The 15660-nt window shown below is 41.9% G+C and overlaps 1 protein-coding gene across 3 annotated transcripts in view; it reads right to left on the reverse strand.

The window, feature by feature from the left end:
• MAGI3 (membrane associated guanylate kinase, WW and PDZ domain containing 3) overlaps positions 1–15660 on the reverse strand; it is a 306230-nt gene that overhangs the window by 3974 nt on the left and 286596 nt on the right. For 2 of the 3 annotated variants that reach the window (XM_071217190.1, XM_058303014.2), the window contains exons 16-20: positions 13395–13580; positions 7398–7500; positions 6536–6662; positions 5856–5999; positions 361–499 (exon numbers count right to left, since the gene is read on the reverse strand). In XM_071217190.1, coding sequence (XP_071073291.1) covers positions 361–499; positions 5856–5999; positions 6536–6662; positions 7398–7500; positions 13395–13580 — 699 coding nt within the window. The remainder of the gene's footprint in view (positions 1–360; positions 500–5855; positions 6000–6535; positions 6663–7397; positions 7501–13394; positions 13581–15660) is intronic. The other variant, XM_058303015.2, reaches the window with a different exon arrangement.

Genomic DNA, 15660 nt, shown 5'->3' on the forward strand with positions numbered 1-15660 from the left:
GTAAAATGTAATTAGCCAAGAAGGAGCTAAAGCAGGGATGTTCTTTTGAGATTTAAAATGTGTTCCATGATATATAGATCATTTGCCTCTAATGTCCTTGTTTTGTTCAGGTACATTTCTAAAGCAATTATATGTTTTCTGTTGAAATAACCTTGAAATATATTCCACTTAAAGGTTCAACGAAAGCTGAGGTTCCTTGTTTCCTAACACTGTTGATAATAATAAGCCTTAGGTGGTCAGTGTTCACCTCTGAATAACATATCTCCTCTAAACTGACCCTCCTTCTCCATCTGCTCCTCCCCTGTCTAGCACACCCTGCCTCTTACCACTTTCCAGCCACCAGCTGGCTACTTTACTTACCGTGATCAGGTATCAAGCCAGTTCCTGGCCTCAAGAGAAGAAGAACTTTATTCCCGCCAGCCTGAATGAGCTCGATGGCGCGCGTATGTGTGATGCCTTGCGTAGGCTCCCCGTTGATTTCCACAATCTGGTCACCAACCTAGACAGGGAAGAGCCACCAGACAGCATGAAACTCTGTACCTCCTTCAGTCCTGCTGCTGTCAGCTGCAGTCAGTGAGCGAAAGGACTCTCGTTTGTAACATACTTAACTGGGATGTGGTCCTGTCAGGCTAGACTTGGTGAGGACGGGACAGATGACAGCAAGAGGAAGAGATACTCTTCAAATCCTAAACAGGAAGGTTTTACCTGACTAGTCAGTCCAACAGGATCTGGGCAATGTGCAACAGAATCAAATTCTAAGTTTTTCACTGAAGATTAAGCAGTGGAAGAGGTGAAGTCCCTGCAACAATCTAAGTGGTACCACAGGGCAATACCTGAACAAAGGGTGCTTTTGGATTTGAGCTGACTCTTGAACGTGTGAAACGTGGGCGGGGGCTTCTCCGCTTTGGAGCCTTCCCTGCCTCTCCCAAGGAGAACTGCCCGTTCCGTCCTTTGTGCTGCCACACGACTGAAATCTACAAACACTACAATCCTGCCTCTTAATCACTTTTGAAACAGGAAAACAAGACTTTGAGCCAATTACGATGAATGAAATGAATATATTTATACACATTAATTTTTATCATAAGGGGAGTTACAGGAAAATGAAATATCAATGCAAGGCACCTCCTCTATGTTAAACTCATTTAAAAAATTTAACTATTAAAAATAAAAACAATATATCATGGGCAGGGGAGAGGATGTAGCTTACATGGTTGAGCACCTGCTTCCCATGTACGAGGGCCTGGGTTCAATTCCCAGTTCCTCCTAAAAAACAAACAAAAAAACCAACTGTCATTGGGGACTGGACACAGCTCAGGGGCTGAGTTCCTGCTTTCCATTTATGAGGTTCTGGGTTTAATCCCTAGTACCCCCTTAAAAAAAAATTCCATGGGCAGATCTAACAATCTTTAACAAGTTAGCTTTTATTCAAAATAACAAGGAGAGTAAGTCTTTAGATCACTTTAGGAATGTGGAAAAGGTGTCTGTAAGCAAAAGAAGTAACATGAACTGAAGAATTCTAAAGGACTAAGTGGGCTAATATGAAAAATAAATTGAGAGGAACTAGAAATACATATAGTGGTAGAAAATGCAAAACTGGTTAAACTACAGAATAGGGGATGCTGAAGATACTCTTAGTAAAAACAAACAAAAAATAGTTTACTAATAGATGATTGTTTTAGTTTCCTTGGTTGCTCAAGTAAATGTCAAGAATGGTTTGGCTTAAACCATGGGAATGTATTCGCTCATGGTTCGAGGCTGTGGAAAAGTCCAAATCAAGGTGATGGTTCCTTCCAAGGTGGCATCTGGGACTGGCCACTGGTGATCCCGGCCCTCGGCTCCGCACGTGGCGAGGCGAATGGCACGTCTCCTGGCCTCTCCCTCCTCCTCTGGCTCTGTTGATGTTCAGCTTCCGGCTGCTCCCCTTAGCTTTGTCTGAGGTTCATTCTGCTTATAAAGGACTCCAGTAACAGGATTAAGGTCTATCCTGACAGGGCTGAAGTGCCTCATCAAAAGGTCCTCCCTAATCGTACACCCCCAGGAATGGATTCCATTTGAGAACGTGTTTTTCTGGGGTACATACAAGCCTCCAACCACTACAATCCACCTTCTAGACCCCACAAAGGACCTATTCTTTCCACATGTGAAATACATTCATTCCATCATGATATACCAAAAACCAAATCTTTTCAGTTACAATGTTTAATACACAGTCTTGTCAAACTAGGTTGTGGGTGAGGCCTGTCCCGGGGCACAGTTCCCCTCTGTCTGTGGACCTGTGAAATCTAGAGAACAATGCAAGGACAGGCATAGGATGGATATTTCCATTCTAGAAGGGAGAAACTGGAAGGGAAACGGGGGTCGCAGGTCCCAAACAGCCCTGACACCCGGCAGGGAAGCCTCCACGGACCTCCAGGCCTGAGGGGCACTCTGCATGGCTGTCCTGTGCTCTGGTCCTGACGGGGCCGCAGCCCATTCCCTTCAAGGGCTTGTGGAGAAGCCGTGCGCGCCCCGAAAGCCGGGGTGAAGGCGCCACCCTCTCCGAGCATGGCGACAGTGGTCACTCTCCACGAAAGCCGGGCACAGGCCCCACCTTCTCCCAACACCAGGGAGGACAGGGCGGAAGGGCCGCCCGCCCCACACACGCACCCAGACCTCAGCCTCCACGGTTCTGACCCTGAGGTCATTCCATCTGTCCCTTCTCTGTCTCTGAGTCCAGGCTGGCAGTGGTTCTGCTTATTCGAGTCTCACACACACAAAACAGTTATTTTGCATGTAGTTCACAGGGGTCCAAAGCTTCCACAGATCCTTCTTGCATAACTGCGTTTCCAATCCTGACTTCCACTGAGATGGCTGGCTGGTTCCATGTTCAGATGAAACCTCACCCGGAACACTATTCTCTGGGACTCACTTTCTGGAAGCTCAGAATTTTCGAAACCATTAATTTCTGGTTTCTTTGTGTGTAGGAGGTCAGTTCTCAGCTTAGCCCTTTTTCCTTTTTCATTTCACTATAAGCTGCAAGGAGAAATCAGGCTGCACCATGTAGCTTTAAAATCTCCTCAGCAAAATACTCAAGTTCATCACTTTCAATTTCCGCCCTCCATTCAACATCAGAACCTAATTTTTGCCAAGTTTTCTGCCACTTTAAAACAAGGATGGCCTTTCCTTTAGTTCCCAGTAACACATTCATCATTTCCTTCTAAGGCCTTTAGCCTCTGTATTTCTACCAAGTTTCTTCAGAGTAATCTAGGCTTTTTCTATCAAGCTCTTGACAATTCTTCCAGCCTCTACTGTACCCAATTCCAAAGTTGTTACGACGTTTGCATTTTATACAATGCAAAGAAAATCCAAGTTTATCTGTGAAATAGAAAATATATTGTTTTGTTGCAGATTTATAAAAGAAAAAAGATGAGTCTTGCTTTTGAAGAAATGGAAGATACCAGAAACAAGATAGGTGGATTTAATATAAAAAATGAAATAAAATACCCTTTTAAAAAAAAACAACCAAAGTAGGCAAAGGGAAAAAGTAATAAACATAATTAATTAAAAAAACCCAAAACCCTTACTATCCAGAATATATAGGTGAAACAAAAGCCAGTACCCAGATTTCCCTTGATTGAAAAAGAATAATTTTTATGAGGAAATACAGAGGCTAAATTAGCACAGATAAACAATCCTGCTGATAATTAGAGAAATGAAAATTAGTATTTAGAACATGCTTTGGGTATATCTTGTAAAACTTATTATAAAAGTTATAGATAATTTCAAACACATTTTTTAGTCTAATTTCACTGTCCAAAACTGCACATTTTAATTTCTCTTATTACAAATAAACCTGCAATAACACTTGTAATTGAACAGATTTGCCACAAGGTGTCAGTTTGGTTTTACTTTAAATTGGGGAGAAGGGGACAGCAGCTTTTAGATTTTTGGTAGACAGACCCTCAGAAGGAGAAAAGCATTCTATACTGGACTATACAAAAGATTTTTTAAAGTGGCAACTTAAGGGAAATGTAAACAGTCTTTTAAAATTTTAAGTTACTTTAAAAATTACAAATGTGATGAATCCCATGCTTAGTGGCAATGCTTCAAATGTGTTCATCAATTGCGACGAATGTACCACACTAATGAAAGAAGTTGTTAATGTGGGGAAGGGTGGGAGGTGTGGGGAGTGGGGCATATGGGAATTCCTTATATTTCTTTGTGTAACATTTTGTGTAATCTAAGTATCTTTCAAAAAATAAAAAATATATTTTAAAAAATGTGATTAAGAAATAAAGGGGAATACATCTTGTGATAAATATAACAAATATGACTGAAGTTCAGTTTTATATTATAGAAAAAAAAATTATGGGGGAAAGGAGAGGAGAGAGAAAAGAAGGGAAAATCAAAGGGAGAAAAAAATGAGAAGTGAACCAAAAGAAGTAGGAAGAAGGGAAAGAGAAAAATTGTTCTTTAAAAAAAAGCCAGTATTGTTTTTAAGTAGCCTTCTATTTTTAAAAACAACACCCACTAAAAATATATGACGATTATAAATGAATATTTCTAGCACACTGCATCCATTATCTCACAGCCTTTTCAGAATCTATTTGCCTCCCAATAGAATCAAATGCAGACCGGCACAAGCCACGGCCGGGGCAGAAGCAAGAGCCGGCACTGGGCTGCCCCGTGGGGCCGGCGGGGTCACCGCAGGCTGGGCCACCCGACAGGCTCCTCTGCTTCCCTGAGGCTCGGTTTTGTCCCTGTAAGTGGGAACACTGCTACTATCTCACAGGGTTTCTGAGACAATAAAAATAATACGCGTGACAGCACATGGCAGGCAGCAGGTTCCTCATATTTTCTCAATCTGACACTATTCCCTAATGCGCTTTGCATCCAGCTGCTTCGTCACTCCCCTGCCTAGAATACCTGTTCTTCCTCCTCTCTGTCTCTCTTCACCTTAACCAGATTTAAGGACCAGTTTAAGACTCACTAAATTTACAGATCCTCAATGGCACGCCTTTCCATTTATATTCCAGGTTAACACTTTCTTGTTTTACTGAATTACATTATTATTGTATTGCTTCCTAAGGATTTCATGTGTCCCAAGTCCTGTCTCCCCAATATTAAGTGTAGGAGCTAATGCTAAATATTTTTTTAAAAATTCTCTCAATATCTCGCAGTGTCATCCACCAATTCTACTCTTTTGACAAATATCTACGGAACACCTATTACAAAAGTTCATGGCACTATCTCAGGTGCTGATGATATTGGAATAACAGGACACAGAATTCAGTTGCTGTACAGTAGGAAAAGCAGGAGATGAGAGAAGAAATAGGCCACAGCGGGAGGCAGACAGGGCCCCTAGGGCTCCAATGGTACAAGTGATAGTTGGAGATAAACTACGTTTATCATTTGGGCAGAAGACACCAGAGTAAATTGTTATTGACAACATTTTTATTAAGCACCACTTGTATGTAAAAGCTCCCACAATCCTTGCCAAGCCAAAAGTTTTGGTAATTTAGCAGCCAGAAAATTCTGTTTTATCTTGGCTTTTCCAAGAATTTTTGTATGATTAAAGTACATTTGATTTACTTATTTATTTGCCCTCACATGTTGACCATGTAAGTAAAAAATGGTATTTCTTTATCACCAAAGACAAGAAGGTAAAAGCACCTCAACTGCCAACAGAGTATAACACACTACTGAGAAGAAAATTAAATCATCAGAGGACTAGGAAAAGTAAAATGAGCAGCATCTGCCTGGGAAACGGGGCTTCCTAGATCCAGGGAGCTGGTGCGTTCCCTCGAACCTGCTGCTTTCAGAAGGCCCGTTCTGGAGCCAGAACCAAAGGCTGCAGACAGAAGTCGACTCACGTGCACGCGGCCGTCCTTCCCGGCAGGGCCGTCCTCAGCGAGGCGCAGGATGAACAGCCCCATGTTGTACTCCTTCCCACCTCGCAGGCTGAACCCGAAGCCCCGGGGGCCCCTCTCCAGCTCCACCGGGTAACAGCCGAGGCTCTGCAGAGAGAGGCGAGGACAGCAAGGCTCCGCGGGCTGCTTTATTCACGTTTTGAAGAAAGACTGCTTTTATGCCCAGGAGAAATTATTTACACTCTCCATATGGGTTTTAGGCAGGTCTATATCATAAAAGGAATATAAGTTTTTGTTGAAGGGCTACTCAATTTTTAAAGATGCAGCCTAAGTCTAAAGGGTACGTGTCTTCTCTACTACTTGGTCAATATATAATGGAACAATCAGAACAGATTTTGGAAAAAGTGCTTTCTTTAAACAGATTGTTACTCCTTTCTCTGGGGAAAAAGAATAAGAACTCTACCTTGATTAGCTAAAACACTGCTATTAATCAAGGGCTCACACTGCTCCAACTGCAGGGTAAGCTTTTCTTTTAGTGCTTACATTTCTTCATGGAAATGAACAGAACGCTGAGCACAATTACCAAGTATATTTATCTGAACTATATTAGCAAGAGTTACCAGTGTCAGTGGCTCAGGAACTCCAAAAATCACATCTAGGAGTGACGGCGGTGGTTTGCTTACCTGGTTGTGCCGACTGCCTACGACTGAAATCACGGCAGTGTCGGGCTGTGCCAGGTGCTTGTGGTCAGACCACGAATGTCTGTAAGACGTAGAGACATCTTTCCCAATCTCTCCCTCTAGGACAATTCTAGAAGAGAAAAATCAAGTTACTTTCTGCACTGAGAAAATAAAAAAGTCTAAAAGTAAAGCCAGATTAATCTCTGTTTTATCCTAAACGCTGAACCTCACCATTTCCATCTGATGGAGTGCTACGAAGACACGTATCTCGAACCAGAGAGATGCCAGGCAAACATTTAACTCCAGCATAGCCTAAAGTCTGCCAACATCCCCATGCTTTTCGTAAGGGCACTCCAGTTTACCTGGAGGAAAACCGCACTGGACTGAATCAGGACAGATAGGTTGACACTGTCACAGCGAAAAAATGGCTTTCCTGCAACACCAATGCCCAGGAAGATGCTGAAAATCTGTAAATTTATGTGATGTTTCATGGCTAATATTTTTAACAGAAGAGGACTGCTCTGCCCTTCTCAGGTTCAGCCTGAGAAGACAGCGTCCCTGTGGGCTTGAGACTGCCCTACCAAAGCCATGAGGACAGAGTGGCCGAGCAGGTGCTGCTGTCCCTTCTCTCTACTCCCCACTTGTCAGGCATGACTGGACAGCTACGTCGTGCCTGAGGGCAGGGGCTGGGAGGAGGAATGAAGGGACTGGGGGAATAGGGAAGGGATCTGAGGGTGGGCTATGCAAGAGTTCTCATTTTGACCTCACCGGCTGGCTTCTGCTTGACTGTGGAGGGCTGGGGGTGGGGGGAAAGAGGAAGGGGAGATGAGATTTGACAAACAAAACCAGAGACGAACAGCCCCACCTGTCCCCAGGTATGTGGCTGGCCTGGGACTGCCCCATGGGCCTGTGCGGCAGGGCTGGGCTCTGCCTGGCTGAGTTTGTTCCTGACGGTGGACCATGATGCTCTGTTTAAACGAGAAAACAACACAAGTAAGAATTGTACATAAAAATGTGACGGCCAAGTGGGTCTATGAAAGCGAGACAATAGCAAACGGTCACTGTTTTTCCAACTGAGCGACTTGCGCTCAAGCAGCATTGTTGTCAGCTCCCGGGGACTGAAATAGTAACATCTTTTGGCTTTTAATGTTTTTGTTTCAAGAGGAGTCAGATTCCTACTGCACACATTTTCCTCTTTACCTTTGTTTCTGCCCAGTATACAACATGAAAATCAGAACGAACATACACAATGTTTACCTACAAGACAGGGCTCCAGGAACTATCTTGTAGCCTGTTTCTAGGGGCTTCCAGAACACATTCCCCTTGGCTGGTAAACCATTCCAGGCAACAAAGACGTGCCTAGAAATGCTGGAATACAGAGGCTGGAATGCAAATCACATACTATCTTTGAACCCGCATCTTTAGTATTGGAGTAGTTATTTTGCTTGACACTGAGTACAACAGACAATCACAAAATCATCCTGAGTGTTGACAAATGTTTATGAAGATTTTATTGCTCCTATATCCGGAGGACATAAGTATAGGTGAAAAAGTAATGTTTTTTCCTGTATCGTTCCCAGCAGCGCTGGATCTCCTGCTCTTCTTTGAAGGCAGATGTCACAGCTAAGGATAGTAACTGCCTGCATCTAGAACTAGATGGCAACTTAAGGGAGATACAGTTAAAAGAGATACTTAAGTGTTTCAGAATTCATATTTTAAAAGCAGAAACCTTTGAGTATTTTAATCTGTCCAAAAATCAAAGCATAGGATATTTACAATATCACAGAGAGGGAGCAAGCTTAGTGATTAACAGCATGACCTCTGGAACAAGCCTGATGGGGTTTAAAGACTACCTCCATCATTAGCTGGGGCTCCTTGAGCAACTTACTTAAATACTCTGTGTTTAACCTTCTCATCTTTAAAATAGGGATTGTAACTACCTCATGAGGTTTACTGCATTAAATGAGTTTATAAATGTCTGTGCTCAGAACAGTGCTTTTTTTGGGCTCATAAAATGTACTACATAAATTCTTGCTATTGTAATGATCATCATCATTGTGGTATCTCTTATTAGTGGCTGCATTTTTCTTAATGTCTGTAATCTAAAATAGTTACCTTATTTAGCAAAAATATTCAATAGAAATCATTTTTAGATTAGGACAACATGTGGAAACTAATTGCTATAAAATGAATCTTTGAATAATATAATGGAGATGGAGAAAGACTGATGTAAAAAACAAGAGACATGCAAGTTTAAGAAGCAATTTCTATTGAGCAGGCTATATGCTACGCATTATTATTCTATGGCTTAGATTAAGTTGCTCCTCTTAAAAGTTCTTTGGAATTAAAAACATAGATCAATAACTTATTTTTATTTAAGAATTTCTCACAAGTGGAAGCTGGAGAATGTTCTGGAAACACAAGCAAGAGTGGGTGAAAAGTGGCAGGAGGAGAGAGTGATGGTACACAGGCAAGCGGTGGTGCTCCGAGGGCATCTCCAATCTCTGATTCGGGTTGCTAGGCTTGTGTGCACTGGATATGCAGGCCCAACTTTTTTAGGACTTATCCAGAGGGTTGCATTTCCTCTTTAAAATAAAGGGTTTTAGAAGGGAGGTTGGGGGCTGGAGTGGGGTATGAATTTTTTTTTTTTTTTTGCGATCTAGAAATGTGTCGCTCTTTTACGTTGCTATCATGAATTTTATTTTCCTAATTAGTTTAACAAATTACTTATGTTGGCCTCCTAACTGGTCCTTCATTTTGCTTCCAGGATTCTGGTTCCAGTGTGGAGACCAAAACACTGCACTGCCTAGATTAAAAATCTATGGTAAGTATTGCTCACAAGATACTACCCAAACTTCTCAGCTGGGCACACCTGCCCTCACTTCACCCCCTGTTCAAAATGTCTCCTCGGTGAAACCTTACCTGGCTCTTTAGGTACACTATGACCACAACGTTTCAGGACACGTATCACTCTGTGTTAGCTGAATGCCTATCCTCCTGCTAGGCTGTACAATCCTTGGTTGCAGAAATCACACCTCACTTATCTTTATATTCCCATATGCAATGGGAATTCCCACAGGTCCTTCCACCTTTGCTTTCTGGGTATGTCAAATTTCAAGTTACCTGTTTCCAAATTTGAGCATCCATTATAGAGCTGAATTCTCTTCTATCATTGTAAACTCATGGCTACTATCAAGGGACTGACATTGATGGGAAGAAATGGCATCAATCAACAGGATAACTGGGAGACATGTGAACCTTTTAGGTGTCCAATTTAGATAATTTTTTTGGCTTTACTAGCTTGGCTATATGGGTGTATAACATGAGAACAGGCCAGTGTAAATAACTGAATCAATTTCAAGTTCTCCTCTACTTCTTATGATGAGAGGCGAGCAGGTGTAGCTCAGTGTTTGAGCACCTGCTTCACATATATGAGGTCCTGGGTTCCATCCCCAGTTCCTCTTAAAAAAAAGAAAGAAAAGTAAAATAACACTTACAATGAGCGATGTCACTGCTAAGCAACATAAACTGGTGCTACTTTTTAAATACACGCATTTAGCTCTCCACCCCATGCTTCATGGCGTCTCTAATTTATTCTTGTGTTATAAGCTGCTCAGTTTCTCAAAGTTAAATAACCTAGGCCCTCTCTGAATTTTATCTGAGAATTCTTCAAATAGTGAAGTAAGGAATTAAGTATATCACTCCCTCAATAAGAATTAAAATTTTTGCTGGAGTTTCTGTGTGTTATGTATTATTAAAAAGCATATTAGAGGACAAACATAAAATTGCACAGTTAAACTATAGTAGCAAACATTATAATGTACTGGGAATCATCTTTACCAAGAATAAATAAAAACCCTATGAGAATACTTTCTAAAACTACTAAAGAATATAAAAGATGATCTGAATAGTTGGAGAAACTCCACGCTCTTAAGTGGGAAGACTTAATATTTAAAGATACAAATTCTCCCAACATTAATAAACACAATGTATTCCAATTTTTATAATTCCAGTTGGATTTTTTGAGAAGTTGAATAATCTGCTCTAAAATTTTATATGGAAGAGTTCCATGAATATTTAGTAGGTTTGAAAAGGAAGTCAGAGAAAGAAAGAGACTTGCCCTAACACGTATTAGGACATAGCACCAAGTTACAGGTATAAATCTACATAGATGTGACATCAGTTCAAGTAAATGGGCACTCGGGATTAAGCACTGAACATGACAAAATCGCTAACTTCATCAATCTTATGATTTCTTTCCTAGTCTAGTGGGAAGATGGAAAATAAACAAGCAAACAAATAATTAAATAATTTCAGCTACAGATAAGTGCGATGAAGAAAAGTAAGGCAGGGTAAGGGATTTAAAGGAGGAGTGCTGCAGGCAGGGGGAAGTTTATTTTAGATACTGTGGGTGAGGGAAGGCATAGCAGTTAAGAGCACAGGTCAGGGACAGATCGGCTTCTTTATTTATTTATTTATTTTTTAAAGATTTATTTATTTATTTAATTCCCCCCCTCCCCTGGTTGTCTGTTCTTGGTGTCTATTTGCTGCGTCTTGTTTCTTTGTCCGCTTCTGTTGTCGTCAGCGGCACGGGAAGTGTGGGCGGCGCCATTCCTGGGCAGGCTGCTATTTCTTTTCACGCTGGGCGGCTCTCCTCACGGGGTGCACTCCTTGCGCGTGGGGCTCCCCCACGAGGGGGACACCCTTGCGTGGCAGGGCACTCCTTGCGCGCATCAGCACTGCGCACGGCCAGCTCCACACGGGTCAAGGAGGCCCGGGGTTTGAACCGCGGACCTCCCATGTGGTAGACGGACGCCCTAACCACTGGGCCAAAGTCCGTTTCCCAGATCGGCTTCTTTAAATCCTGGTTTTGCCACTTACTAGCTTTAGGACCATGGGTAAATTATACAGAATGGGCAAATTATAGTGTATAGCATTAAGTGAGTTAATATATGTGAAGTATTTAAACAGTGCCTGCCAATTATTAAGTGCTTACTAAGTATTATTATTTCCTTAGGAGGTAAGCTTTAAGCATAGACCTGAATGAGAGAGCCCACCAAGCAAAGATGTGGGAAAATAATGATGGCTATCATGAGATGAGCACCTTAGGCTAGTAATGCAGATTATGTACATTTTCACCTTAATCTTCACAATGATCCTGAAATAGGTATTATTATTTCCATTCTACAGATGAAAACTGAGGCTTGGAAAGGTTATGTAACTTAAGGTCACATAGTGAACTAACAGGTGTTGGTGTTAGGATTTGAACTCATGCCTGTCTGTCAGGAGCCTTACTTCCTCTTTTGGGCTTATATTGCCTCTGGTAGATAATGGCACAGAAGGTCTCAGAACTGAAATCTCCCAACTTGCACTTCATTTGTTTGTTCATTCATTCGTTTACTCATTTCCTTATTAAAAAAAAAATTACCTGAGCACCTGCTAAGTATCTTCATATGCTGGCAATGAGTATTTTTTAAGTCTTTACTAATGTATAAGGCACATGAGGATAGAAGGGCACTCTTTGTCTTCAAAGAGTTGACCATTTAGAAAGGAAGCTAACTATATAAGAATAATGCAAAGTGAACTGCAGAGACAGGACAAGCTATCGAAGTTAAGAGAGGAGGCCTGTGTGCTCAGAGACCAATGAGGAAACAAATTCAGCTCAAGCAGAGTGTCTACAGAGAACATAGGGAGGTAAATTTAAAATGTGGGCTGAGTGCAAAATCACAAAACACTTCCTACAGAGAACAGGAAAGCAATGGAGGCGTATACAGAGAAATTACATCAGAGGATTTCAGAAAGAAGAATCAGCAGAGTCTGGGACAGGGTCTAGAACAGGCTGGAGAAGGGAAAGCAGAGATCATCACCACCAGATCACAGGCAGAACTGGAAGTGGCCCTGGAGAAAGGTAAACCCCTGGTCATGGAGAAATACACACTACTAGACAGAAAAGTCGATTTTTATAAGTTTTGCAAATTCTTAGATATAAACTTATGAGCACAGAGCAGTAGGAACAGAAAAGAAAGGAAGAATCAAGAGGAAGTGTAAAAGATGTAGAGACTTGACTAGATTAGAGGGTCATGGGGGAAGATGAGACAGGAATATACATTATATACCAGGAATTATAATACAAAAGATGGACCCTTCATCATTCTGCTGTTTTTTGCTTCTCCTCGTTAAGTTTTGGAAAATAAAGACAAATAAGATGAGCATTATGTAACCATTGCCTTGTAATTCATAAACAAAGACCATGGGCTAATGCTATTCAAAATGGTTCCTAATTAGAAACACTTAATTTGAAAAGGCAGCCTGAAAGAAAGGCAGGACACTGAACTTGCTTGTACAACTCCAGGGCTGCCAGTATGTGCCTGGCGCCCTGTTTACTGGTCATTTCTGCACGCTCCGTTTTCCCTGTTTATAAAGCAGCTGCCCAGAACAAAGCCCTGCCCCCAAGGAAAGGCACACTACGGCATGAGCCTGACACAAAAGGGTTGATAACAAGTGACTTCCTTGAACTGTTTAGGGATTTTTTCTCTCACTCAAGCAGAGACTTAAGACATTATTTTAGGAAAATAAGATCTGAAATGTATGGCCAATCTCTTTCACTTCTGGATGCTTGCTTCTAAACCCCAGCACATAAATAAATGGCCACCGCTCACCAGTTAGATTATTTTTCTTGAGCGGCTGACAACTTTATAATAAACCATCTTCTAAGTTCATTAAATGGAGAAGGCAAAGAATGAGACTCTGGGATTTATAAATGGTTCAGTCGCTGCAGGGATTCTTGAAGGGAGCCACTGCCTTCTGCAGACTCTGTGCCTCTTGAATCAACTTGGGGAAGGCAGGCCTACCAGTTGCTTACCTTCATCAGCAATGACTGTCAGTGTGACGGTGACGCCAGCATCTTTAATCAGCTGAACAATGTTATCATGGGACAGTTCAATTATGGACTGCCCATTCACTGCTGAGATATGATCTCCAACTTTCAATTTCCCACAGCGATCAGCTGGGCTTCCTTCTATGACTCGGCCAATTTTATGAGGAATAACTATGGGAAAAACCCAGGTTTTCCAATTATTTATGACATCTGCTAGTGTTGGATTTATCATCATCATTTAAAAATTCAACAGAATAACATCAAGGAAAATTCTTTAAAAAAATACACCAAAAGAGCTCCATGTGTGGCCATCCTATCAGAATGCAACTATTTTCATATTACCTTACGCTTTTGGTCTACTTGCATACATATTCTTTACAAGGCTACTACCATAGCATATATACCTCTTTGCTGTTTTTCACTTACCCTAAATCCTTTTCCAACTTTTATACTGTCATCTTAATTATCCTTTTAAGGGCTATTGATCTCATTACTACTGATAATATCTCACCCTTCTAAAGGATCTTCATTTATTGTTTTGGTCATTCAGATTGCATTAAGTGTTTCTCTAATTTAGAAACTGCTACAATGAGTCTTTGTACATCTTCGGTTCTATTAAATTATTTCCTCAGTATAAATGTCTGCTTGACTTCTGAAGGGGCACTTACACCCATAAGGAACCTTATAAATAAAAACAGTTCAAATTTAAGTTTAGGACTAGCAGTTACTGGTCAGAAGTCCAACAGTGAAATGACTGTCCATTAAAAGGAATCATACTTAGTACTACTTGAAAATTAATTCCTTTTATTTAAGCCCTTTGATCTTTTAAAATTAGAAAAGCCAGGTTGAACTGGAATGAATGTTTAACATTAAATTCTGGTTCATGGATAAATTCCTACTGTGAATGCACACAGCTGAGGCTAACACATTTGAGCAGACACCTGGGTGCAGGACTACTCTATCTCTAGCTCATAACGCTAAAGGCTTCCCTAGGCAAATGATTAAGACACTTTGTTTTTATTACAGTTTAAAAATGACTTCTCGGACATTTAGGATATCTTGTCAAACATCTTCCACCACTTCCACTTAAGGGGCATCTGTGTTAAAAAAACTAATGTTCCTTCCATCTCCTCTGAGAATTTTCCAGTGTAGATCCAGCATGTGGCTCCAGCTGACTAGTGACTGCTCTGAATAAGGGGTAATCCATATTTTTAAATGGCACTGTGAACCATGCTTAATTTCCACAGTAAGATGGGCTCCTTATCAGAAGTTCTGAGTCATATGTAGGTGTATGTATGTTATAACATTTTAATAAGCCTTCATCTGGACTGGCAAAGTTACTCTTGGTCATGATTTATGTTCTTACACAGTGTCATTCCTTGGTTCTTCTAGAATTATGTAGTAGGAGACTGTATCTTTTTCCTCCTCCACCCCCCTCCCCTGCCCTGCTGTTTTTGCTTTCTTGTGTCCATTTGCTGTATGATCTGCTGTATCTATTTCTCTTTTTGTCTTCTCATCTTTCTCGTCTAGGATTCACTGGGATTCGATCCTGGGGACCTCTGAAGTGGAGAGGGGTTCCCTGTCTATTTTGCCACTTCAGTTCCTGGTCTCTGCTACGCTTTACCTTGCCTCTCCCCTTTGTCTCTCTTTTTTGTCATGTCATCATCTTGCTGTGTGACTCACTTGTGCATGCACTAACCAACCATGTGGGCATTTGGCTTGCTGCAGGGGCACGTGGCTTGCCACATGTGCACTGGCTCACCATATGGGCACTCATGCGGGCACTTGGTTCACCATGTGGGCACTTGGCTTGCATGGGCACTCAGGCAGACACTTGGCTCACCACGTGGGCTCACCACATGGGCACTGACTCGCCACGCGGGCACTTGCGTGGTCACTTGGCTTACCGCAAGGGAACTGGCTCACTGCACAGGCACTCAGCTCACAACCACTCGTGTGGGCACTCGGCTCGCCATGCAGGCACCCACATGGGCACTAGGCTCACCACTTGGGCACCTGGCTCGCCACGCGGGCTCTCAGCTTGCCATGCAGGCACTGGCTCACTGCGCAAGCACAGTTTCTCTTCTTTATCACCAGGAGGCCCCAGGGATTGAACCTGGGTCCTCCCATATGGTAAGCAGAGGCCTTATCCCTTGGGCCACATCTGCTTCCTGAGACTGTATCTTAAATTACAGGAAGCCAGCGTTGGAAGCGAGTGCCATTAAACTCTGAATTACAGCAAGCACTTACT

The sequence above is a fragment of the Dasypus novemcinctus genome, chromosome 9 (genome assembly GCF_030445035.2).
Source record: "Dasypus novemcinctus isolate mDasNov1 chromosome 9, mDasNov1.1.hap2, whole genome shotgun sequence".
Taxonomy (NCBI): Eukaryota; Metazoa; Chordata; class Mammalia; order Cingulata; family Dasypodidae; genus Dasypus; species Dasypus novemcinctus.